This window comes from Schistocerca gregaria, chromosome 2 (genome assembly GCF_023897955.1).
Source record: "Schistocerca gregaria isolate iqSchGreg1 chromosome 2, iqSchGreg1.2, whole genome shotgun sequence".
Lineage (NCBI taxonomy): Eukaryota > Metazoa > Arthropoda > Insecta > Orthoptera > Acrididae > Schistocerca > Schistocerca gregaria.
This window is the reverse complement of record NC_064921.1, coordinates 413,507,337-413,535,224: the sequence shown is the minus strand read 5'-3', so window position 1 is coordinate 413,535,224 and position 27,888 is coordinate 413,507,337. Positions and strand designations below refer to the sequence as shown.

Genomic DNA, 27,888 nt, shown 5'->3' with positions numbered 1-27,888 from the left:
TGTTTTCTCAGACAACCTGAACCAAGGGTGATGATACTCTGTCCTTGTTTTCTCAGAATCTCATTAATTACAGTTAGTCTTCCTTCAGGAATGGCTCCTGTGTTCATATTAAATTCACTGCACAGGTTGTCCTCTCATTCTCAGAGAATTCTGCATTTTTAACATGGCATTGAAATTGAATTTTATTGGCTATAAATTACAAATTTTAAAATATTTATTATCTCAAAGTGTGTTAATTAGTACCATACAAATTGTCGACATTTAAAAACCATGGTTAAACTACTGCTTATGACCATTATATGCCTCAGCTGATAGGAAACAAAAGTCATGAATTGTGATATGCTGACATCCCATAACCATTTAAAATCCTTTTCAAGATCTCTGTTGATACTTAAAGATAGTTGAATCAGATCTTTAAAGTTTTTCCCCTGCTGCATAAATAAATCACACATTTTAGGATTCTTGATTCATTGAAAATATTAAAGTATAACAGAACGCAAATCACATAGTTTAAGGCTTTGAACATGTTATTTAACCTTACAATCATGTTCATAATTCTCTCATGAGTTTGACATACCACTCACTTGCACAAACTCTGCCACCATTGCATGAATTTGTTTTGTTCCGAGCTTATCTTTCAGTGGCTTTCATTGATAAAATGGATGCCGTCTATCAGGATTCTTATTGTCACATTTCTTGCTGTCTTCACCACAAAATAAACACTGAGTTTTAAACAAATTTTGAAACATCAGATCTTCTTTTTCTTAGTACAAGTTGAAAACTCTTCAGTTGACATTGTCACTATGTCTTTTCAAGAATCATTGCATATGTTCTTTTGACATGTGTGAGAAAACCCAAAGTTTATGACAAGTACTTAAGTTTCCTGAACGTTCAAGAATTCATTTAGTTTGGTACGATAACTCCTTATTGGCTGATATCACATATAATATTCGAGATGTACTAGCATTTGAAAGTGAGCGAGGTTTCCCGTGTTGAAAGAAACATTCATCTATTTTTACTTTCTGTGTTACACCTAAAACAAAGAAATTAATTGGTACCCAAGTAATTGCCAGGACATAAGGACATCCTTCACACATGTTAAAAATAACAAGAATAGTTTGAAATTGTAAAGTTGCCCACACCCACTCAACACTTAATGGAGGGAGGGGGTGAGAATTTTATTGCATCATACTCTTTCCCGCTGTGAGTGTAGCACATTTTATGACTCACTTTCTGTCATCCAATTCACAGTTTTCAAGATATTTCAAAGCTTCGGTAAAATTGACCACCCCACATACACTATGTGATCAAAAGTATCCCGACACCTGGCTGAAAAAGACTTACAAGTTCGTGGCACCCTCCATCAGTAACACTGGAATTCAGTGTGGTATTGGCCCCCCTTAGCCTGAATTACAGCTTCCACTCTCGCAGGCACACGTTCAAAGAGGTGCTGGCAGGTTTCTTGGGGAATAGCAGACCATTCTTCATGGAGTGCTGCACTGAGGTGAGGTATCAATGTCAGTCAGTGAGGCCTGGCATGAAGTCGACGTTCCCAAACAACCCAAAGGTTTTCTACAGGATTCAGGTCAGGACTCTATGCAGGCCAGTCTATTACAGGGATGTTATTGTTGTGTAACCATTCTGCCACAGGCCGTGCATTATGAACAGGTGCTCGATCATGTTGAAATTGCTCTTCGACAGTGGGAACCAAGAAGGTGCTTAAAACATCAATGTGGGCCTGTGCTGTGATAGTGCCACGCAAAACAACAAGGGGTGCAGGCCCCCGCTATGAAAAACACGACCACACCATGATACCAACGCCTCCGAATTTTACTGTTGGCACTACACACATTGGCAGATGATGTTCACTGGGCATTTGCCATACCCACATTCTTCCATCAGATCGCCACATTGTGTACCGTGATTTGTCACTCCACACATCATTTTTCCACTGTTCAATCGTCCAATGCTTATGCTCCTTACACCAAGCGAGGTGTTGTTTGGCACTTTCCAGCATGATGTGTGGCTTATGAGCAGCTGCTCAACCATGAAACCCAAGTTTTCTTACCTGCAACCTAACTATCATAGTACTTGCAGTATCCTGATGCAGTTTGGAATTCCTGTCTGATAGTCTGCCTGTTACACTTTATGACCCTCTTCAACTGTCAGCAGCCTCTGTCAGCAGCCTCTGTCAGTCATCAGAGGAGGTCAGCCTGTTCCCCTTTATGCTGTATGTGTTCCTTCACATTTCTACTTCACTATCACATAAGAAACAGTGGACCTAGGGATGTTTAGAAGTGTGGAAATCCCAGATACAGACTTATGACACAAGTGACACCCAATCACCTGACCGCTCTTGAAGTCCATGAGTTCCACAGAGTGCCCCATTCTGCTCTCTCATGATGTCTAATGACCACTGAGGTCACTGATACAGAATACCTGGCAGTAGGTGGCAGCAAAATGCACCAAATATGAAAAATGTATGTTTTTGTGGGTGTCCAGATACTTTTGATCACATAGTGTATTATGTAGTGATATAAAATACATGGTGTCATAAAAATATAAGGAGTAGGATAGATCCCTACTTACCATAAAGATGACCTGTTGAGTTGCAGACAGGCACAATGAAAAGACTGTTACATATGCAGCTATCAGCCAAAACATTCCTCAGCAAAGAAAACATGCGAGAATGAGGGAGGAAATATGATAGATAGGAGTAATCAATCATCAGCAGGAGGAATTTGAGTCATGAGCTGCAGCCAAGTGTGCATGAAATGTGCTTGCTGAGGAAGGCTTTGGCCAATAGCAGCACGCGGAGCAGTCTTTTCGTTGTGCCTGTCTGCAACTCAGTGGGTCATCTTTACAGTGAGGAGTAATCTGTCCTATTCCTTATATTGTTATTATCCCAACCTGGTGTTTCCATTGTCTGACGTCATAAAAATTTATGTATGGATTCTTTCATATCTATCATCTGGAGGATAAAAAAGAAAAAAAAAAACTACACAGCAAATGTTACAATGTCACTAATTTTGAGATTGATCACTACTGGGCTATATCCTCCCCTCTCTCCTCTGCTTTCTTGGAACACACTTCCTCCACAGGCAAAGCCTTGACACTGCATTCGCCTTTAAATAATTAACTGAAAGCTTCTTTTGACCTAGCTTCATCTTTTTTTTCTTTCAACTTCCCTGGTCACTTTATATCTATCAATCTCCCACAAAGAATCAAGAATCTTTATTGCCCACTCATCATATGAGATGAAATGGGCCTTGTGTTTGATAATTTGAAAGAGGTATTATACAACCAATTTGTAAATACCATAAATGAATATAGCATTCAGTGCACACTACAGTACTACCAAGGTGAACACAATTAATCCACAAAGCCACTAAACATGAAATATATTGAAATAGTGAATACGGTTATTAAATACAACTAATAAATTAATATAAATGATGCGCAACAAGCATCCTTAAGACAGTTCTGCTATTATCTTACATGCTCATAGCCTTTATGTGTTTGTTAACAGATAGGCTGACACAAGCACAATAACCAGTGAATATAGTTGCTATTAACTGGTCTTAGCACTACTCAGACCGTATAGCTGAATGGGTTGTCTGATAACAAGTTATACAGTCTGTCTTTAAGAATATTTTGGCATAGCTTGAGCAATTTGCAGTAGTTTATTGAAGATTTTTAAAGTGTGAGTTACTAATTTTTGTTAGCCTTTGCCTTGGTATGTCATAATCTGCCTTCATTCTAGTGTTGTACTTATGAATTTCTTCATGGACAATACCTTTCACATCACTGTTTTTCACCAATAGTATGCAGATGTATGTGCATGGGTTTACAAAGATCAAGTATCATAAGTAATGTTCTTGTTTTAAACCCAGAACACAATACTTTATTACTCGAACAGTAAAAACACAGATGGAAGACAGGGTACGATCCAATTGGCAATGCGCAAGTGACCTGTGTAGCCTTGTGTGCTGGCCTATATTCATTAGTGCCAACGTGGGATGCATCTGGCAGCCTGTGAATGCAACTGCTGTTGTATTAGCAGGGCAGGTGGCCTCTAGTGGCCAAAACAAGCACAAACTTTATGCGTGAACTGTGAAGTGGCATGCACACACAAAATTGGTAGTTAAAGCACTTCTCTTCCTTTACAAAGAAGTGAGAACTGTGCTCACATCCATTTCTTTTGTGGTCAACGTAAGTTGTTGAGTCATGCGATGTGCCGCCACCGGTACACAGGGTCAGAACTGGCACGAGTACTGACGGGATAGCACCTCCCCCCTGTGAGAGGCCATGTGGTAGTACAGGTGATGGTGGTGCAGCAGTAATTGTCACATCTTTATCCAGCCATAGGGAAGGAGGTTGTGGCAAATGCAGCAGAACAGGCGGTGCCTGTTACGATGAAGGCAGCAGCAACAGAGGCATTGGGTGCGACAGTACAAGAGCTAGGATCCCTCCTTGGCCCCCCACATCTGAAGAGGGTACCCATAGCAGAACAAACATTTGTGAAAATGTCAGCAGCAGTGGCAGAGAAGACAAGGGCACCGGCCACGATGAGGGATTTGGCAGGGCAGACTGAGGACGCGGGGGCTGTGGAAGCACACCCAGTGTGCAGCCACTTATGAAAAGTCATAGCTGGTGGACATGTCAAGATGACCTCTCCTTAGCTGTGTGGACAACACAGGGGCATCAGCCATGGATACTCTCAGTTACTGCTGGCACCCATATTAGCCACCGGCGAAACCCATGAGCCCAAACAGCTGTGCCTGATGGGAAGCACTGCAGTGCCAGTGCCGGCAGATGGCCTAGCATCAGCCAAGGCAGATGTAGCACAGTCCAGGACTGATGACCATGCAACAACTTTGCCGGACTCATTACCAACTGGTGTGAACCTGTAAGAACAGAGGAACCTGTTAGAGCTACTTCCGGTGACAGATCCCAAATGTATTTTTTCACCAGTCTTTTAAATGTTCATAAAAATCATTCCTCCTCCCAGTTTGATTGAGGATGGAAAAGAGGAGCCGTGACATGGTGAACACCACTTTTTAAACAAAAATTTTGAAATTACTGAGATATGAGCTGGGGACCAGTGTTGGTAACTAATTTATGCAGAAGACCTTCTATTACAAACATTTTTGACAAAGTGGGAATTGTTTCCACTGCAGAAGGAGGCAGACAGTGCACCACATATGGAAACTTAGAATAATTATCAATTATGACAAACCAGTAGAAGTTCAGAAAAGGTCCTGCAAAAGCTTTGTTCTCAAGGCTGCCGTGGATCCAGCCACGGTGACAAAGAAGCACGTCGAGCCGCCTGATGTGCGGTGCAATGTAGGCAGGCTGCAACAACTTGTGCTATTTCGCCATCAATGCCTGGCTATAAAACATGTCTGTCTGCTAACGCTTTTGTATGTGACACATCCCAGTGGTCCATCTGTAATAAATGTATAACATCACACCGAAGAGCAGACAGGACTACAATCTGAGGAGTGGTGTTCTCTGTAGCTAACAGGAGCTCCCAGCCCACACAGAAAGACAATTTTGTAATGCAAAACAATTTCCTAAAGGATCAGAAGCATGGCCCAGAGGTTTGTCTGAGCAGTTGTGTTGCACAAAAGAAACAATTTTACATAAAAAAAGGATCCGTGACTGCTACTGCAGTTGCAATTTTAGTGTTAGTAATAGAAAAACCATCAACAACATTTTGAGCTTTCACATCTGAATGAAAACAAAGTACTTCCTCATTATCAAACTCTGTATCCGGACCAATCACCAAACATGATAAGGTGTCAGCATTTGCATGTTGTGCTGTAGGTTGCAAATGTATCACATAATTGTATTGTGACAGGAAAAGAGCCCACCACTGTATGTGAAGTGAACGACATGTGGCTTTGTCCGACAAAGATGCCAAAGGGTTAAAAAGTGACAAAAGTGATTTGTGGTTTTTTTAGAGTATACGTGATCACCAAAGCTTATCTGAGAATAATTCTGTTGTGCTGAATTTAAGGATTCAGAGGCATATGCAGTGGGGTGTTCAGAGCCATCCACATAAGAGCAAGAATGGTGCCAAGAGCAAACTGAGACTCATCTGTTGCTAACACAAAGGTGCTGACTGGCTGAAAAGTGACCAAACAAGGGGCACATTGCAGCTTAGAGTTCAAAAACTTGAATGCCCAGTTACAAGAAAAGGAACTGTGTAAAGGAACATCTTTATGTAATGATGCATGGAGTGATTGTGCAGTAGCAGTGTCTGGTACAAATTTGTTGTAGCATGAAATTTTGCCTAAAAATGACTGTAATTCCTTGATGAATATGCAGTGTGGTGGCTCGGCAATAGCATCAGTGTGCTGGCACAGTGGTTTAATGCCAGCGCACAACTCTTCAAAACCCAAATAAATAATGGATGGTTGAAAGAACTATGTCGTTTCCAAATTCTACTTTAGCCCTGCAGACTGTAAAACAAAGCATGAAGGTTCTGCAGATGTCCCTCTGTAGAGGCACCAGGCACTACTATGTTATCTAAATAATGGGCAGCCTGAAACTGATGCAATAAGTTGCTCTAAAAAGTGTTGGCAGATAGCTGGTGCACTTGGCACAACAAAAGGCAAACACTGGTGTTGATAAAGCCCAAATGGAGTATCGATAACTAGAATGTGTTTAGATTCCTCATTGAGCAGCAACTGTAAGTGTGCCTCTGCCAAGTCAATCTTTGAAAAATAGTGACTCGTTGATAATTTTGCTAACAGCTTGTCAGGGCGTGGCAAAGAATAGGTACCAATAATTGACTGTGCATTAATAGATTTTTTAAAGTCACCACAATTGTGTAATTTACCGGTAATTTGTCATCAGTGGTGCTGACCATTCACTAGAAGAAAGACATCAAATAACATCAAGGGATTGAAGGCGATCTAATTCTGCTTTTACTTGACCACATAAAGTTACCAGTACCGCCTGGGCCCAGAAAAAACGGGACCGAGCAGATTGTGTCATCATAATATGAGGCTGAAATTCTGTTGCACAACCCAGTTGTGGAGAAAACAGAGAGGAAAATTTGGAACAGAGATATGGAACTTTATCAAAACCAGATGCACTTCATCGTTGATGAGGAATCCAAACGGTTGCATCCAAACTAAACAGATTTTCAGTGTAAGCATCGACTACAACTAGGAATTTTAATGAATAAACCACAGCCCTGTAAGTCACAGGTGCAGAAAACTGTCCAAGAATGAGAATCTTTTGTTTATAATAGCTCACCAGCCTCCATGACACTGGAGTCAGAGGGGAAAAACCCAGTCCACATCAGTCTGAATATTCACCAACATTGCTGCTGCACCTGTGCCCAACTGCATTCTCAATGACTTGTTAAACATACGCACTTCAAAGTATAAGTTGCTCTGAGACACCATCACTGCTGAAACACTGTTCACATCCATGTTCATTTCATCTTCACTCAGGTTTGGAAAGGAGCAGTGTGTCCTTTCTTATAGCACGTATTACACATTGCCCAGCATTTGGGACACATGGTCCATTCATGTTGAATGAAGTAGTGTGTGCACGAAGTCAGTGAAGCACAATGCTATCACTGCTGTGGTGTGGACTGTTACGCTGGTTACCTACACGATGCTAAGATGTCTGGTGGACTGCTGCAATAGCATCTATGTTCCCTCATGAATGGACTGAAGGATGAGAGGGGTAACTGATTTCTGAAACTTTGGAGCAGGCTTGTGTCTGACTACTTGCAGCTGTGAAGCTTCAAGTGTCTGACCTATGTTCAGTACTTCCGAAAGTGTAGGATTTTCACACTGTAGAGTTTGCTGTCGAAATTCCTTATCAGGATCAAAACACGTGATTGCATCATGAACTTTCTGATCTGTATAGGATTCCTTATGAATATTTGTCACAAAATTAGGATGGCCAAGTCTATGTTGTTCTGCAGCCCATGCCCTGTATGACTGTTTTGGCCACCTTTGGCAGTAGTAAAACTCCACACCAGTAGCAATAAAGTGAGAACATTTACAGTGATAGGTAGAAAGTAACTCACATACCTAATCAAAAGAAAGACATGTAGGTTCGTGCAAGAGGTGAGCTGTCACAACAGCTGACACCTCCAAGGTGAAATACACATCAAAAAAGAATCTTGCCCAAGTTTACATGTTTTACTCCAAATGGCTGGAAATGTTGCCCAGTCATCAGTGGCGAATATGTTGTTGACAGGGCTTCAGGCTATGCCATTGTAGTTGTCAAACTAGAAATCAGTGCGTGCTGTTGCAAAAAAAAAATAAAAAAAATGGGGTATGTCTATGGGCACCTGCATGGCACCATCCTATGCCAACCTATTCATGGGCCATCTAGAGGAATCCTTCCTAAAAACCCAGAATCCTAAAGCCCTCACCAAGTTTGGATTCATTGATGACATCTTTGCAATCTGGATTGAGGGTGAGGACATCCTACCCACGTTCCTCCAGAACCTCAACAACTTCTCCTCCATTTGCTTCACCTGCTCAACCCAAGTAGCCACCTTCCTAGATGTTGACCTCCATGTGAAAAGTGGCTACATCAGTATCTCTGTTCATATCAAACCTAATAACCACTAGCAATATCTCCACTACAACAGCTGCCACCTGTTCCATACCAAGAAGTCCCTTCCAACCCATGGTTGTCGCATCTTCAGTCCCTCTAGAAATATACTGAGGGTCTCACTGAAACCTTCACAGACTCGTATTATCCTCCCAACCGTGTACAAAAACAGATCTCCCATGCCTTATCTTCCCAGTCTCCCACCACCTCCCAAAGTCCCACCGTCCAGCAGCAGAGCAGCATTCTGCTGGTAACTCAGTACCACCCAGGACATTCTCCACCAGGGTTTCTACTACCTCTTGTTGTTCCATGAAATGAGAAATGTCCTGCCCACTATCCTTCCCACCCTTACCACAGTGGTATTCCACCGAACCTACACAATATACTCGTCCGTCCTTACACATCCCCTGCTCCCAACCCCATACCTCATGGGTCATACCCCTGTAATAGATGTAGATGCAAGACCTGTCCCATACATCCTCCCACCACCATCTACTCCAGTCCGGTCACTAACATCATCTATCCCATCAAAGGAAGAGCTATCTGTGAAACCAGTCATGATCTACAAGGTAAGCTGCAACCACTGTGCCGCATTCTATGTGGGCATGACAACCAACAAGCTGTCTGTCCACATGTATGGCCACCAACAAACTGTGGCCAAGAAGGAAGTGGACCACCCTGTTGCTGAACACACTGCCAAACGTGACCATTTCATAACCTGTGCCATAGGGATCCTTCTCACGAACACCAGCTTCTCATTCGGGAGGAAGATGGTTCAATCTTGCGTCCGGCCATCCTGATTTAGGTTTTCTGTGATTTCCCTATATTGCTCCAGGCAAATGCCGGGACGGTTCCTTTGAAAGGGCACGGCCGACTTCCTTCCCCATCCTTCCCTAACCCGATGAGACCGATGACCTCGCTGTCTGGCCTCCTTCCCCAAGCAACACAACACAATAACACCAGCTTTTCTGAATTGCACAGATGGGAACTTTCCCTGCAATACATCCTATGTTCCTGTAACCCTCCTGGCCTCAACCTTCAGTAGTCACTGTCCACACCCATTTAGCCCCTTCCCTGTTCCCATTCCAGCACTACTCAGCCGTCACTCCACCGTCACACCCCGTCTTTTTACTTCTCTCCTTTTCTGCTACTTCCCCCCCCCCCCCCCCCTCCTCTTTCCCACCTCTCCCCTGCTCTCTGTCTAACCTGCAGCACTTCACTGTCTGCCACCCCCACCATACTATCCCTCTGTCTCTCAGGCCCAGCCTCCTCCTTACCCCACCGAGTTGCTACTCCCGTCATGCACTGGTGCTGCTGCTCGCAGTGTGGTTTCAGTTGCCTCATACTGCAGTCATGTGTGAGAGTCACATATTGTGTGTGTGTGTGTGTGTGTGTGTGTGTGTGTGTGTGTGTGTGTGTGTGTCGTCTACTGTTCACAAAGGCCTTAATGGCCAAAGGCTTTATTTGTAACAGTCTTTTTGTTGTGCCTATTTGCAACTCAGCATCTCTGCTATACGGTGAGTAGCAACTTTCCTTTTCATGAACTCCAGCAAAGTTTGTTCAAAGAGTAGTTTAATGAATTCTAACAATTTTCTTTATATTCTGTCTCTGTTATGGAACACTGTGAACACATTGTAAAAAATGTAAAAAGCTTCAACCAACAATATACATCAAATATTGCTTCGATTTATCCCTAGACAACATTCTTCTGCTTGATTCCTGGCCTCTAATATATCTTTCTCATTTTACATGCAAATAAAATAGAAAGAAACTTCCACATGGGAAAAATATATTAAAAACAAAGATTCCAAGACTTACCAAGCGGGAAAGCACCGGCAGACAGGCACATGAACAAAACACACAAACACACACACAGAATTACTAGCTTTCGCAACCGATGGTTGCTTCTTCAGGAAGGAGAGGGAAAGACGAAAGGATGTGGGTTTTAAGGGAGAGGGTAAGGAGTCATTCCAATCCCGGGAGCGGAAAGACTTCCCTTAGGGGAAAAAAAAGGACAGGTGTACACTCGCACACACACACATATCCATCCGCACATACACAGACACAAGCAGACATATTTAAAGGCAAAGAGTAAGGGCAGAGATTCTTTCTTTATTCGTTTGGGGTCATCTGAGGACCACACATCAATTTCAATGCTTCCTTCTTTGTTGTTCTTTCTTTTCCCTCCAGTATTCTTTCATCTTTTCACAATGTATCCTTTTTCTCTCCTCGGACCATTTTGACCCTGTCTTCTTCTCTCTCCCTCTTGCCATGGAATCCTTCCATTTTTAACACTTTCCTCTTGAAACTCTCTCTTTCTGTTGCATCTTTTTCACTTGTGTTATTTCTTTCCAAATCTTCCTAACTTCTTGTATCCAGGCTATTGTTGACTTCTTGCCCCAAAGATATTTAAAAATCTGTTTGCGTTAACATGTTGCTGTTCATTCTGTATAAGTGTCCAGAAAATAGCAGTCACTTCTTTCATAGTGTTTCATTTATGTTTTCTATGTTGTGATAAACAACTTCATTACTTCTTAATTTCCATACCTCTGTATTTTTTAGTGGTCCAAGTATTTTTCAAATGATTTTTCTTTCTAGGACTTCAAGTTTGTGTAATTTGTAGTTCAGTAGTAAACATTCACTTGCATAAAGACATTCTGGATTTACTACTGTGTTGTAGTGCTGTATCTTCAAATTTTTAGACAGACACCTTTTGTTGTAGATTTTCCCAGTTGTATTCCATAAACTCTCTCCATTTTATGTACTCTTTCATCTACAGTGAATTTTTCTAAGCCATTTTCTTGGATAATTTCTCCCAGATATTTAAATTTATTTACCCTCTTTTCTAAAGGTGGCAGGGTAAAATACAGGGAGCGAAAGGCTGTTTACAATTTGTACAGAAACCAGATGGCAGTTATAAGACTCGAGGGGCATGACAGGGAAGCAGCGGTTGGGAAGGGAGTGACACAGGGTTGTAGCCTGTCCCCAATGTTATTCAATCTGTATATTGAGCAAGCAGTAAAGGAAACAAAAGAAAAATCCGGAGTAGGTATTAAAATCCATGGAGAAGAAATAAAAACTTTGAGGTTCACCGATGACATTGTAATTCTGTCAGAGACAGCAAAGGACTTGGAAGAGCAGTTGAACGGAATGGACAGTGTCTTGAAAGGAGGATAGAAAATGAACATAAACAAAAGAAAAACGAGGATAATGGAATGTAGTCGAATTAAGTCGGGTGATGCTGAGGGAATTAGATTAGGAAACGAGACACTTAAAGTAGTAAAGGAGTTTTGCTATTTGGGGAGCAAAATAACTGATGATAGTTGAAGTAGAGAGGATATAAAATGTAGACTGGCAATGGCAAGGAAAGCGTTTCTGAAGAAGCGAAATTTGTTAACATCGAGTATAAATTTAAGTGTCAGGAAGTCATTTCTGAAAGTATTTGTATGGAGTGTAGCCATGTATGGAAGTGAAACATGGACGATAAATAGTTTGGACAAGAAGAGAATAGAAGCTTTCGAAATGTGGTGCTACAGAAGAATGCTGAAGATTAGATGGGTAGATCACATAACTAATGAGAAAGTATTGAGTAGGATTGAGGAGAAGAGAAGTTTGTGGCACAACTTGACCAGAGTAGCATGGAGAGCTGCATCAAACCAGTCTCAGGACTGAAGACCACAACAACAACAACAACAACAACAACAACAACCCTCTTTATCTCGCCAATATATGTTGCTAGGGATTATTATTATCAGTGGCTGTAGTTGTATAAACTTGTTGATAAGCAAGACTGTTATACAGCAGATGCTATTAATTTCACACTCTTCGATTTATCTGAATTTTGTGAACACGCAGAATGCATACTTGCAAGCCACCACTGAACATATCATGCATAGATTGAAGTCACCACCAACTATTACTGTATGAGTGGGGTACCTATTTCAAATGAGACTCAAGTTCTATTTCAAAAGTTCAGCAGCTGTATCATCTGAGTCAGGGGATTGGCAGAAGGGACCCATTATTTACTTATTGATGTTGTCAAATATAACTTCTACCATACTAACTCAAAGGAACTATTTATTTCAATTTTACTACAAAGTAAACTACTTCTGACAGCAATAAACATTCCACCACCAAATGTCTTTAATCTGTCCCTTCTCTACACACTTAGATCCTCTGTAACAATTTTGGCTGACCTTGTTTCTAGATTTAGACAGGTTTCCATACCTATAACCATATGAGCTTCAGTGCTTTCTATTACTGTATGGAGCTCTGGTTCTTTTCCATCACAGCTACAACAATATACAACTACAATACTGATTGTTTCTAGGTCTACTCTCCTGCGTGTTTTGTGCACAGTTTTATTAAAAGGAATCTTGAAATCCACCAACCTATGGTGCGAGTCAAGGAATCTGCAGTCTACATGGTCACAGAACCATCTGAGCCTCTGATTCAGACCCTCCTCAGAGCTCTGTACCAAAGAACAACACTCAGTTCTGTCAATGATGCCACATATGGCGAGCTCTGCCTTCATCTCGCAAGCAAATCTGGCAGTCTTTATTATTTCATCTAGCCACCTGAAACCAGAGAGAATCTTTTCCGATTCAAAGTGATGCACATCGTTAATTCTGCCATGAGCCATCACCTGCTGTTGGCTGCACCCTGTACTCTTCATGGCACCCGGTAGCACCTTTTCCACATCTGGAATGACCCCTGCCAGTATGCATATAGAGTGCGCACTGGATTCCTTCCCCTCCTTGAAAGCCATATCCTAAGAGGGTACATTACATGCCTAACATGGGAACTCCCAACTATCAGTAACCCCACCCTCTGTGAGTGCCCAGACCTTGCGGGTTGAGACACTTCCTCTGGAACAGGGCAAGGGATTTCATCTAACCAGGGACTCTGTCAGCCACAGACAGCACCAAGAACCTGTATGTCAGATGAACTGGGGTGGCCGATCAGACCCTAGGAAAGTCTTTCGCTGCCTGCCTCTCCTTGGAGTGTGGAGCGACCTTCCACTTGACCATGGATGGTGGGTCAACTTCAGTGTGGGCTGTGCCCTGGGCAGCCACTGTAGTGGACCAGTCTGGGATATGTGTCATGTGTTGCATGTCTCCTGGATCCCCACGTTCAGCCTCCCACAGTGACGCCCATTAACAAAAGCCTCAAGCTGTGTGACCAAAGCCAACACTGCCTGTAGCTGTGCACGAAGAGTCACCAACTAAGCTCACATCTGACCACAGCAATCACAGTCCTTACCCATACCAAAGGCAACAAAACAGTACAGTACACAGTTATTAGAATGCTAGACTATGCCTGGTAAGCACTCAAATGCCTAACAAATTAAGAAAGGTAGCTAATTTCCACACAGATAACTGAAAATAAGTCACTCCTGTTTGAAGCTCTTAAATATAATTCACAAACAAACAGAGTACTCGCCTTATGTGTAGCAGCAACACAATGTAGTCCATCTTGCTGATGGTGAGCACTCAAACACGCAAAAAATTAAGAAACTAAACCAGTATCCATACAGGTAACTGAAAATAACTCACTCCTGTTTGAAGCTCATAAATATAATTCACAAACAAATAGTGTACTCATCTTACCTGTAACAGCAATGGAAGGTGCTCTCTCTCTTGCTGACAGTTCAACTGACACAGGCCAGATCCAAGCAAAACAAAGAAACAAAAGCCAATTTTATTGTGTTATCTAATAAAAAGATAGTATCATTTTTTAACAACATTGGCTCTACTGATGACAGCTGGTGTGGTAAGTTACTTATAAGATGCTTTCCTGTGTCTTTCCTGTGTCAAATATTAAGCATAAAAGTACAAGACAGTATTATTAACAACATGTCTTTCAGAACAGCATATCGAAGTTATAATCAGCATAATGTGAACTACTTCAACAACTTATTACACAAAGAAAAATGGCTAGGAGTGTACAAAATGAACGATATAAATGAAAAATTCAACACTTTCATTGATGTATTAACCCATTTCTTTGAACTTGCGTTCCCACTGAAAACATTAACCATACGGGTAAACTCTAGAACAAACAGCTGGATCACAAAGGGAATAAGAGTTTCATGCCAGAAGAAAAGACTACTTCATGAAATATGTAACTCAAAAAATTCCTCACCTGTAGTATGCGCATACTATAAAAATACTCCAAAATATTAAGAAATGTAATAAAAGCAGCAAAAATAATGCATAATGATGAAATCATTTATAATTCAGCTAATAAATCAATGGCTATTTGGAGTGTTATAAAAAAAGAATGCGGAGAATACAGACAACCTTGGAAAAATATAACACTATCACATAAAAATAAAAAAGTAACAAACCCCTTAGAAGTAGCCAACACATTTAACAACTTTTTCACAGGTGTTGCTGAAAATATGTTACAATCAAACTTTAAAAGAGCATCCAGGCAAATGAATATAAAATAAGTGCATGTAGAGGATCAATGTACATCAGTTCTGTTTCACAAGATGAAGTAGCTAAAGCAATAAAAGGACTAAAAAATTCCAAATCGGCAGGTATTGATGGTATACCTGCAACAATGTTAAAGAAGAGCGCATCAAATCTGATTGAAGTACTCACACATTTATGCAACTGCTCACTTCAGACAGGCACTTTCCCTGATGTGTTGAAAATATCAAAAGTTATTCCTGTATATAAAAAAGGGGATAAAGACAATGTAAATAACTACAGACCCATCACAATTTCCTCCTGCATCTCTAAAGTACTGGAAAAAGTGATGTATGAGAAACTTATGAAATTTATTAATAAAAACAGCATCCTATGTAATGAACAACATGGATTCAGAAATAAGAGGTCAACAACTGCTATCTATGAGTGCATCAATTCCATCCTAAACCTGATGGACAAAAAACAGGAAACAATAAGAGTCTTTATTGACTTGTCAAAAGCTTTTGACATGGTGGACCATAAAATTGTGCTATCAACGCTAGAAAGATATGGTATTCGAGGTCTGTCCAACAAGTGGATCAGTTCCTTCCTGACAAATCGTATGCAGGCAGTGTGCGTCAAGCACACAAATATTGAACTAAAAACTGTATCTAATCATTTATCTGACTATAAACAAATAAAATGTGGTGTACCCCAAGGATCTGTATTGGGACCCCTTCTGTTTCTTCTGTACATAAATGACCTAAGCTTAAATATTGATGCACACAAAAAAATCATATTTGCAGATGACACCACGATTCTACTAAAAGGAGGCGACGATAAACAGTTACAGCAGACAGTAAACACGGTCACGAAACAACTTAGTAACTGGGCACAGAGTAATCAGCTTGTAATAAACAGTAAGAAAACCGTTGCTCTAAAATTCCACAATGTTCCTAACAAGGACATGTTTATCCCATCAGTCTCTATCAATGACGAGCCAGTTGGTAACAGTACTGAAACCAAATTCTTAGGACTTTGGCTGCAGAGTAACATCAGATAGAATAAGCATATTGAATATCTCAATGCTGAACTGAGCAAAACATGTTATCTTCTTTGTTCATTAAAATCATGCTGTAGGGAGAAAACAGTATTGAATGCATATCACACGTACTTTCATTCTCGTCTTAGATATGGGGTCACCTTCTGGGGAAACTCTAAAACAGCTAATAGCACTTTTAAACTACAAAAAAGGGCCATTAGAATCTTGTTTGGGTGCAAGCCTAGAGACTCTTGTAAACCCCTGTTTAAGAAATCTGGTATTCCCCCATTACCATGTGTATACATTATGGAAACCCTTTTGTTCTTTAAATTAAATGTAATAGGCAAGGACCAGAGACTACAAAAAAACTGTGATATACATGAACACTTTACCAGACAAAACAGAAACTTACATATGACTCAAATCAGCACAGCACTGTGCCAAAAAGGTACTTTTCACATGGGAGTTAAGCTTTATAACAAACTTCCTGAAAACATAAAAGCTATCACTGAGGTCAATACATTTGGAAAATCTCTAAAGTCATATTTACAGCATCACTGCTTTTACTCCATTGAAGAATATTTAAATTTATGAAATGTGTTATATAAATACTTACGTGTAAAGTGTATTATTGTAAGCTTACAATGTATGCCTTGAAATTACTTTCAGCCTGTATATTTATAACTTGACTTGTCCAATGTCTTATGCATAAGCTGCTATGTAGACAACAGGACCAATAAAATACAATCTACAATCAATCTACAGTCTTGCCAAGTAATTCCTATTTACTTGACATATTTCTATCAACTCTTACCTTCCAGGCAGATGAGTTATAAAACTAGTGGCAGGTCTACTGATACCTGTAGAATTTACTAAGCAGATTGTAACGGTTGTTTAATGTCACCTTTTCCTGGAGCATTAAGGAATTACTTCTAGAAGTCAAAAGTGTGTTATTACAGCAGATTTGTTTTATCCTTTAGTGTTTCTATGAAACTCTACAAGAGACTGGGTGGTGCATAGTTGAACTGTGAAGCTTGAAAATCGATGAAGAGTGGGTCCACTCTCGAAACACCATCAGTTATTCACTTTGTTGGCTTCAAGATCCATTTTTATTTGTATGCCGAATGCTTAGATAACCTTTTCTATGCATGACTCCTGACAATTATTTTAGAAAAGCTAGATATTAGTTTTGTATTTCTTGTCTATCATCCTGTTCTGTGAAGTGAAGTGGCTTTATTATTGATTGTTTTGGGTTATGAACATTCCTGTACTAAATAATGCACTTTTGATATCAGTCATCTCAGAGTTTTCTGTTTTTTGAACTTAGTTTAATGATCTTATTGGGATACAGTTACGACCAGAGGATGCTAATTATTTCCAGATCTGGATGCATACTCAAGATACTTCCATTTTAGGAGGCTTTAACTCAGTATCTGATTACATTTATTTTAAATTAAATTTTGTACTCCGTTTGTGTAATGTTCATCAAATATGTTAGCATGTTGTATGGTGTCTTCCACAGATTTTGCTTCACTTTTTTTGTGTCTTATTTTACTTCTGCCAACATTATTATTAAAATTATTTCAGACTGATTTCATTTTGTCACTTTCCTGTATATCTTTCTGTAGCTTCTTACAAGTTGTTTCATAGCTGAGTTCTCTTTTACTGTTTTATTTAAGTCACTAAGAGTTTCTGATGATGATTGTACGCCTTTGGTGTCTATGTATTTGACTTTATGTTTATTTTACTTTCTTATTATGATTATTATTATTGGCAATACAAAATCAAATTACTTTCTGTAATGATGGAAAAACAAGTCAGATGTTTTGTTCTCATTGTCTTCAAATGCAAAAGTGTAGTTGGAATTCCCTAATTAGTTTGCACACATGCGTTCGTGTCTTAATCACACACATCACCAATGAAAATTGATTGCTAGTTGTGGACTTGGTACATGGCAACTGAGGTAGTAACTCAGTGGTATTTCTAGAAGCTCACTCCAGAAGAATGTGACCAGTCCACATTCTGTATAACTTGGAAAGTATCTGTCCATTAAACATTGATGAGGGAGCATCTTGAATATGCCATGACACTATGGTTCTGATTCCCTTTAATTGATAACTGTCTTTTTATAACAGATGTGATAATGGAGTAGAATGTGAACAAAATTCTGTAATGCTGCCATTTCTTACCTAATATTTAATGAATCAATAAAAATGGCTGACATAGTGGATATACCATACAGGGTAAATCAGATCAGTATTGCATCTTAGTAGGTTATATTACTTGGGTTTGTTGCTCAGCTGAACTGACAACGTACCACTGACATTTTGCTCCAAGAAACTGAACATAGTTGAACATAACGTATTTTACGATCAGCTCCTTTGATTATGAACAGAATTGTTTACACTACACAGTGGTCACAGAGCCTTGACTTATATTGTGGAGAATTAATGAAGACTGTTTGAAACACACTTGTATTTTAAACTTAAATCTGTTTGTAGTTACATGAACAAATTGAGCAGGTGTTAGGATACTGAGTTGATCACATTTTCCATGCAAGAAAAATGTTTGCTGTCAGAAACTTGGAATTGTGTATATTAATGCACAGCATTTCTTTCATTCTGTTTTTCTGGTTTATTATTATTTTATGTTTTATAACCAACTTCATGCATACTTTTATGTGCAGCTTCAGTGTATGGTTGTCTTCATTCTTGACCCATAGAGTTGGGATTAAAAACATTTTTTGCATGCATATGCTTAGACAATTTCGACAAATTTAAAGGTGAAAACTGAATCAACAATTTTCTGACTATTTAAGGTACCTTGAAACAGTGATGAAGACCCAGTTTCTCTCCATGAAACCCATTATGTTGAATTTAAAAGTTAATTCAAGGAAAACTGTCCTAATAAATGTCTTTGGAGTAGCACTTCTTGCAGCATATAAATTCAGTGAAGTGATACGAAAGACATTCACTTTCATTAATGTACAGTTTATCTTCAGCACAATTGTAAAATCCATAAGAATTGAGACACGCAGATGTGTGAAGATCAGCAAAAGAAACTGTGGAAGTAAGTGATACATATTTTCAGTAATGTTTGTATTTTTCAGTGTTGTCCTCAGCTCTATTGCTTCTGTTTGGGGTACACAGAGGGAGGAAATCATTCATAAAAATACTTTATCTTTTATTAAAGTCTATCTTTTGTCATTATCTGTTTTAATTGTGTAACACCTTGCTCATTAATAAGATAATTAATGAATTATTCAATTTATTGTTGGAACTAACAGTAGCAGGCTAAATTAAGCATATGTTTCTTACTCCAGCAATAAGTATAAGTCCAGTGCCTATCAGAGTGTTCCAACTCTCAGGACCATGACATAAATGTACCTCGTATGAAACCAATGGTAACATTGTGTCTGCACATATAACTGTTAATTCATGTTCCATGTAGTTTCCACCTTCAACAGCAGTGTCTATATTTGTTGTAAAACTCTATAATTGATGACTTTGTCAAGTAAATCCATTAGAGAGTATAACCTTGACAAAACAAAAGTTCCATACACAAATTTCTATTGAGCTTAACAAATCAGTAAATTTTATCCCAGGCTTTTTTTATTTATAAAAAAGAAAGCACTTCCTTTGGCACTGTAGCTTCAGTTCTGTAACAGATTTGTAATTCTTGTAATATAAGTGGTACTGAAATTAAAAATGAATCAGCGAGATTAATTTCACTTAGGTTGTGGTTGTTTATTATGCAGAAATACATTGCATCAGTGAAAATTCAATCTTATTGTAAATGCTGTTCTTGGGCATGGGATGAGTTGGTTGCTATTTATAAACAGCTGGAAATTGCCTTGATTGCTGTCAATCAGTTGAAAACTGCTTTGAATGGGTGTGTTGGACAAAATGATGGGAGACGGTACTAGAGGTACCTCTGGTACTATCCTCACCCATGAATTATTTTTCTTTTCCAGAAAATACATTTCCCATCAACACCCAACAAATAGCCTGAGAGTCAGTGTTAGGTTTAGGGATACTCTACAAAGGAGCCAAGGTCCAGGGAGAAATCAATCTACACTTATTACCCTTACCAACAGTTTGGAAATACTGTCTCCAACTGAAATTGCAACTGAACTAGTCTGATACAATTTGTTGAAGTGGAACTAGAGCTCAAATCCACTGAGATAGAAACTGAAGGTGCACACAAGAGTGTTTGAGTAAGACCCAGCATCAAGAGTGGGAATAAACTTATTAATGGGTCATTCCAACAGACCATCAGACTACAGTTAGATGTAACCAGAAACTGTGGAGAAAATCTTAGCTTGCCCAGTATGTATGTGCCTCAATCACAATGTCATTATTGGAGCTCTTCATCAATTTGAAAATCTGGGTGCTGAGTGGGGTTTGGGGGGCTGCCTTGTGGCAACAAATAAACACTGTGTAATGCCAAATGCTTTATTACAGCTCCTCACCATAGCTCAGTGCAGGAAGCAGTATCTTGGCCGCTGCTTTCTGCAGTCTACTGCGTGTCTTCGCACTGCAATGTTGGCAGAGCATAGCATTGGCTGGAGAGTGGCCTGTGATGCGGCTGTCTCCATCAGCAGTGATCCCAACTCTGGGCAGTCTTGGTTAGCTGTGACAATGTGTTGTGCCGTAGCCTGTGCCCCGACACTATCCAGAAGGCAGCAGCCTGGTGACATAATGGCGAACTGCTTCCAAGGCCAGAACTGGCCCATGAAGAGAGCGACTCCAGATCCCATCATCTCAGGGCAGACTACTTGAAGCATAGTTGAACTGTGGCTCACAAACAACCTTCCAGACTGCGGCCAAGTGACACAACCCTTTAGTGGTAGAGCTGCAACACTAACAGAAGTGACTCTAGTATAAAATGGCTTGGCGTTTATACACTTTCAAGCTGCACTTGTTTTGGCTTTGCTGTGACTTGCAGCACAGGCTGTTAGGTTGTCTACTGTTTCGGCCTGCTGTGTCAACTACTTCCTGAACCTCCTAGGCCAACTTCTCGATATTGCAAAGCCTGTTTTATATTGTGTAAAGCAGGCTTTTCCAGCTCATAATCTCCATTCTGAGCTGCAGAGCACTCCCTGCTCTTTGGGGTGCTGTCGCTTGCTGCTAGCAATCAAATGTGCCAGCAACACATGACATGGCAGGTGCCATGACAGGACTTTTAATCTGCTTGCTACACTTGACATGATCGCCAACATCACTCTCTTAGCAGTGAACACATAGCAACATGCTGTCTGGCAAATAAGAAGTTAAGGAAATAAATTAGAAACAATGTTTTAAAAGAAACTGCATATGTCTATAGGGTTTCTGAAATTAGACACTTTTTTTCATAACAAGAGCAGAAATATTGGGTGTCAGGGTGATTGCAACATTAATGTGGAGGATCGCCTTCTGTGTCGCATTCTGATCAAAAGATTCTTCCTTGGTTTTTATTCTTTTCATTGCTGCGAAAAGCTGCTCACAAGAATTTAATGATTAAAGCATGCACGTGATAAATGCAGAATTTTTGTGGACCTCGGGAAACATTTTTTGCTGTAGCGAACAATACCACCATGTCAAATTTAGCATGTTGTTGTACCTATGTTTCAATAAAGTTGAATATTGTAGATCAGTAACTTTCAACTGAAGTGACGATGGCAGATCACTGGATAAAACTGTGAAAGGCATGCCGAACAATTTCATTCCCATTTCAAAAATTGTGAGCACTCGGAATTTTGTTACAAAGGATGTGACGAGCTGCCTTACCTTGACTTGACTAAAACTGGTACCTTCAGGTAATTTTAAATAATCCAGACAACTGAAAAAGGTTAAAATTCTATCAGCCATCTGCCTCTCAAACAAACATAGCTTTTCAACGGATGCCCTGATCTGGTCAAGCACATCAACTTATCGCTGCTCTTTGGCCTGCATAGACAGATTTAAATTATTCAGATGTATAGGTATGTCGCCTAAGAATGCTAGGTCTCGTGTCCATTTTCAATCTTTCAGGCAACTCACTTTTTTCTCTTTCAGTTCCAGAAAGAAAGATTTTTACTCATGAATGGTAAAGAAAATGTCAAGAACTTTTCCTCATCTCGGTCAACGAACTATGCTGTGGTAAGGTCTGTCCCCATACTCTGCTTCATATCATTCAGGAATCCTTTGAATTGGTGTCGATTTGCACTGTGATGCCACACAAAATTCATGCATTTGACCACAACTTTCATTGTATCACCTGGTTCCACTGTTTTAGCTCATAGTGCCAGTTGGTGAATGAAACAGTGAACAGTTAAAATGTCTTTTCTCGAATTCATTCTTGAGTTTATTTTTCAAACCAAAAGCAGCCAAACTCTGATGATGTCAGATCATTTGTGGTGCACTGCCTGAGGCTACAGACTGGAGCTTATCTATCAGCAAATTCATATTGTCTACTGATTCACAAACAGATTCAGAAATATCAAGTTCTGTTGCTGTGCAGTTGAGCAGTACCACATCTGAGAGTTCCTGAGCCATCTGCAGTTCCATATCGACACCACACACAAATTTTGAAAGTTGAGCACAGTCACATATATCTGTGCTTTTTTCAAGTGCTAGTAAAAATGCAAAAGAGCTCTCAGCTTTTTTCGTGAGCTGCATCTCTAAATTTGCTGTGACATCCAGGATTCGATGAGACACTGTTTGCTTTGAAAGGCAAATCCCTTCAGTTGCCTGCAGCTCCAGTGGAAACATTCTGCAATAGCTACCATGCACAGTTTTATGAGAAGTTCTAAAGAAAACGACTTGACACACATTGCTGTAATGTGAGCACTTTGTAGCTTGTTCAGACTGCTGCATCAGTTCTGTTTTCTTCCATGTCAATTACCTGAAAAGTATAAATGCATTTCAGTACATGAACTATGTTGCATATTTCTATGACTTCTGTGCTAAGTATTCTTTTTTTAAACTTATGTCTCCTGGCATGTTGTTCTTACGCCTGGCTACTGGCTCTTTGCATGCTTCACCTTCTATCTACTTGTAATATGCTGCATGAAGGTGTGTATAATGATGCTGTATGTTGTACTTCTTAGCAGACTTGAATACTTTATGACGTGAAAGGCACTATGGACATCCTGTCCTCTCAATAAATAGAAATATATTCTCCAATTGAGGCACAGGACTTCTGCAAATATCTGTGGCTGCCATTGAACATGAATTGATGCATCAGTTGCTGCTTACACCCAAACCTCCAGATGTCAGACAATCAGATCTGTGCCAGACGTTGTATGTTGATAGAGTATCAACCAAAACTCCAATTTAGTTCATACTATATGCTGCCATCCAGCAGAACAGGCATAATCGTTAATTGAAAGTAACACCACAGCTCCCAGAGCTCCCTAAAGGCATATTTATGAGCATACAATACAAATGGTATGTTTGGGTGAATTCGTAGAATGTTAGATTTTCGTACTAAGGATAACGATTTATTTTTAACTGTTTACGTGTGAAACTGTTACATGAGAGAACATTTTCCTGACATGAAAAAATACTTTTCAGTATTTGTAGATATGTTCTTTTGGCAGTGTGCTTTCGCTTTGTTTCTTTGAAAGTAGTAAATCTATAGAGCACATTGGTTAAGAACCCTTCTGGCGATGATATCGAAGATGTTGACTCTAGTCCATTCACTTGGTCACAAACGGAAGATTCCGCTTCATGTGGTATGCGCTCGTCAATATCTAAAGTTTCCTCTTCTGTGACGTTCAACGCATTCCACTGATCAAATATATCCATAGGAATGCTGCACACTTTCTCTCATGTTCAGTTATTTCCATTGTTTTATGTACACAACAGTTGCTATGCACCAGTTTGACGAGGATGTCAATAATGTTCCATGGATTCATTCCGCACAACAGCAGTATGTGTACACAACACAAGACTCTAGCTACAACAAGCACATCTAATGTACATGGCACTGCCATCTGCAGTCAATTCTTATTATTATTATTATTATTATTATTATTATTATTATTATTATTACTACCACTAATACTTCTTCTGCAGATGTGATACAATTGTTTACGATTATTCTGTGAAAATACAAATGCACTAACTGCTGTCACAAGTGGTGTCTGCCCATGTCTGACAGAACACCACACCCATCTATACAAATGTTCTCTATAGATTTACAACTTTCAAAGAAATGAAGGAAAAGCAGATTTCCAAAAGAACATATCTACAAACTCCGAAAACTCTTTTTTCATGTCAGGAAAATGCTCCCCCATATAACTGTTTCATGAGTAAACAGTTAAAAAATTATTATTCTTGGATTTAAACCTTAACCCTTTCTACAACAATCTAACGCTCTACTAACTCACCCACAAACTCACCCATGCCTGCTATATGTGTTATACACTCATACATATGCCCTCACAGAGCTCTGGTAGTTATGGTGCTACTTTTAATGAACTTTTACACCCATTCCGCTGGACAATAGCACATAGTACAAACTAAATCGGAGTTTTGATTGATACTCTATCAACATAAACGTTTGGTACAGCCATGAGTGTCCGACATCTTCAGGTTAGTATGTTGTGTGGCTAGGGCACAACGAGTTTGCCTTCCCCAACCATACAGGCTCTCAGCTGCTACAATAAGCACTCAAGAGTGCTCCTCCTCCCTGGGGCACTGTTGGAACAGTGTAGTGTAAAGCATAACATGTGTGCTTGCCTGTGGCTAGTGCTGCTGCAGTTCACTTCCATCCTCGCACACTTATGACCAGATGTGGTTCGCTTACTACATAGCCCTCTCCTTTAACAAGACGCAGTCTCTCGGGTCAGCTTAAACTAGATTATCCTAATGTGAACTAGAGTGATAAGTTCCCTGGTAGGTGCCTTTTCTCCACTCTTTACTTAAAACTGCTCTTATGACTATGTTCTTATGCCCCACTTCTCCTAAGTTCAAACAGTTCCTTTTTTAGCTTAACTTAACTTAGTTATAGCTGCTGCCTCTTATGCTATGGAAATCCAGTCCACCAGGATTTGAACTGTGGCTGGGTCTGAACTTCATCTAGTGTTCTGCTTTTCGTACATGCAAACGAGGACTACACTCAGCAGTGTGTCACTGTGGTACTTGGTATGACAATGATCAGTGTTCTTTCTTTCTGGTACTGGTTGTCCCTGAACTGATCCACATGCTGCATTGACATCTCCATAGAGATTCACCCCTCCTACTCAGTAATGAGTTTGTCTATGGACTGAATTAAATCGGGTCTTAATGTCAGATTCAAAGCAGTCAGATTGACAGCTGGTAATACTTTCTCAGGTTACTCTGGACCATATGGCTGAAATTATGAAATGGTCAGATGTGTTATTCCCTAAATTGCAGTATGCAGGCGGATGATAGGTTCCTCTATTTTGCATGATGTCCTGTTTATTAGCAATCCACTTTCATCCAGTTCCATCCCTTTTGCCAGTGTGAGCTTCCCTTGTTCGTAGCAACTGGTTACTACTATTCTTCATCAGCATAAGAGTACAGCTAATGTTCCTCAACCTGCTGGAATTACAACTCAGACCTAATCACTTCTTTTATGCAATCCTTCCCCGTTTTCTGACTCAGCAGTAACTCCTCTGTGTAGGAGTTCTGACCCTCTCGCACTACTGCGTGTGGACAAACCATAATTTCATACCTGTAACACATCGGTAACCCTGTTTCCTTCATTTCCTCATGCCCGTTCTTGTCTGAAATTAGCAGCAACCACTGCACCGTTACCCAGATAAACTTCCTCAGCATCACCCACTTAACAGGATATGTGTGGACAAAGTGATATAGGTATCATGCTTGCTTTTGCACTACTGGAAAGAAGACTGAAATTACGCCTTTGCTCCATCAGTCCACAGTGGAAGCGTGTTTCCCTGAAAGTTCCTTAAAACAGATTATAGATACATATTAAATTTAATGGCAGCAAATAGATTTAAGGATATCCACACTATACAGGCGTCGTTGAGCACAAGACAATTGTAGCAATAATAAGTACCAAACAACAATTAACAACTACAACAGTTACGAAGATTCACATGTTCAGTAAAGTAGATAAACAGACAGTAATAGTGTATCTAAAGGAAGAACTGTAAACCCTCAGCTCTGGGCATGAACTGTACATGTCAGAATGGTTGAAGGTGGGCACCCAGGGTGTTCTTCCTACACGTAAAATGATAAATGCCAGGATTTAGGGTAAAAATGGGTTTTATTCCCAAAAACTACTGCTAAGAGATAAGTGTTCATGGAAACACTACTGTCATGGAGTGAACTGCACATGGTACAGAAAGAGCATTTTGCCCTCAATAGGAAGGACTAATAAACACATCCAGAGGGTAAGGGAGCTGGCAGGCAAGAGAATGACCCGCTGTTACGGCAGCTACCACATCGACCCTCTTGCGTACCCCACATGATGGCACCCAGTCCTCCCTTTGGTGGGTTTGTGGCAGAAAGTTAGCATCTCTCACTCAGCAATACCATGGTAGCATCCCTAACTCAGCAAAACAGCGTTGGAGCCAGCCACAAGTACTGTGGAGTATTTTACGTGACTGCTCCAAGCAGTGGCCAAAGCTAAGTTAAAATAATGGAAGTAAAATACAATAAATTTTTTTACCATTTTTACCCATTACCATCTAAAACTCCTTCCACCTTCCATGAGAGCCGGTTATGAGTCTGTGATTGTTACAATGGTTGATACCAATAACTTATAACAACCACTTCAAAAAATATAAAGTCTTCCTTTTGATGTACATGGAAGGCAACCGGCATTTAGTGTTTTTTTGTTTAAAAAGGGGTCTTAAAACTGATGGAGGGTTGAATTCTCATTTTAAAAATTTGACCATGAAATACACAATAGGGGCAGAGGGTACAAAGTTTGTGGTTTTACTTAACAATATCATTACCCATTGGTGTCACCTGAGTCCTTCATAAATGGAAGTATCCAGTAATATAATGTCTTTTCCTACACAATTTCCTAAGCCATCGCAGTCAGTGCAGCATCCGGTAGTTGACTACATGCGTGGAGCCAAGGCAGTGGTGGGCACAGTTGCGGCAACAGCCGGGATGCAGCTGATCCGAAGTGCATTGTCACCCGGGTGCGATAATACAGACCTGGAGATGGTCAGAAGGCCAGCTGGTCGAATGAGAGCATGTCGAGTTCCAACGACTGCAACACTCACAGGCAGGAATTGCATCAATGGAAGCTCAAGTGACTCACAACAAACAGGATGTAAACTAACAATAAGTGATAGGTACGAATACAGAATGAGGCTGTAAAAGGTGTAATTGGCAACTGATCAAACCAGGTATCAAAACTTTTTATTACAGATAGTTAGTTTGTTTTTCCTCCTGGCATCTGAAAGCTAATTTTTCCATTAATTGATTGTAACAGGTTTGCATAAAACTTGAGTACACAGTTATATAAAACTCTTTAGCTTAACCTATTGGGAGGGCCATACCTGTGAAGCAGTGTGACTTATCAGATGTTACTCATGGTATTCACAATCTGGCTTGGGATCTGATACAACCTGTGGTGGTATACAACCTGTGGAGGTGGCGGGTCACAGGATTTACAGTAGCCATATGTATACCAAATCCATGCAGTAATGGCAATAACCAGTAAAGCTACAGGTACAGACATAACACTTGAAATGAACACTCAAATAGAATAATTCTGTGTGTTCCATTCAGCATTGTGCACAGTAGCAAGTCAATTGATGAAGGAACACAGTTTCGTGACAACTTCACTGCAACAAGAGAGGAATGATACCTCAGTATAATGTGGCTGGGAATGAATGTGATAGTTTTAGTACTGTCGGAAGCCTTA

General features: G+C 40.0%; 1 protein-coding gene across 3 annotated transcripts in view; it reads left to right on the top strand.

Moving 5' to 3' along the window:
• The window catches only part of LOC126323445 (telomerase reverse transcriptase-like), a 180,682-nt gene that overhangs the window by 127,102 nt on the left and 25,692 nt on the right, over nt 1-27,888 (top strand). For 2 of the 3 annotated variants that reach the window (XM_049994683.1, XM_049994684.1), the window contains one exon: nt 18,869-19,119. The exons of the other annotated variant lie outside the window; for it this stretch is intronic. In XM_049994683.1, coding sequence (XP_049850640.1) covers nt 18,869-19,119 — 251 coding nt within the window. The remainder of the gene's footprint in view (nt 1-18,868; nt 19,120-27,888) is intronic. 3 annotated transcript variants of the gene reach the window in all.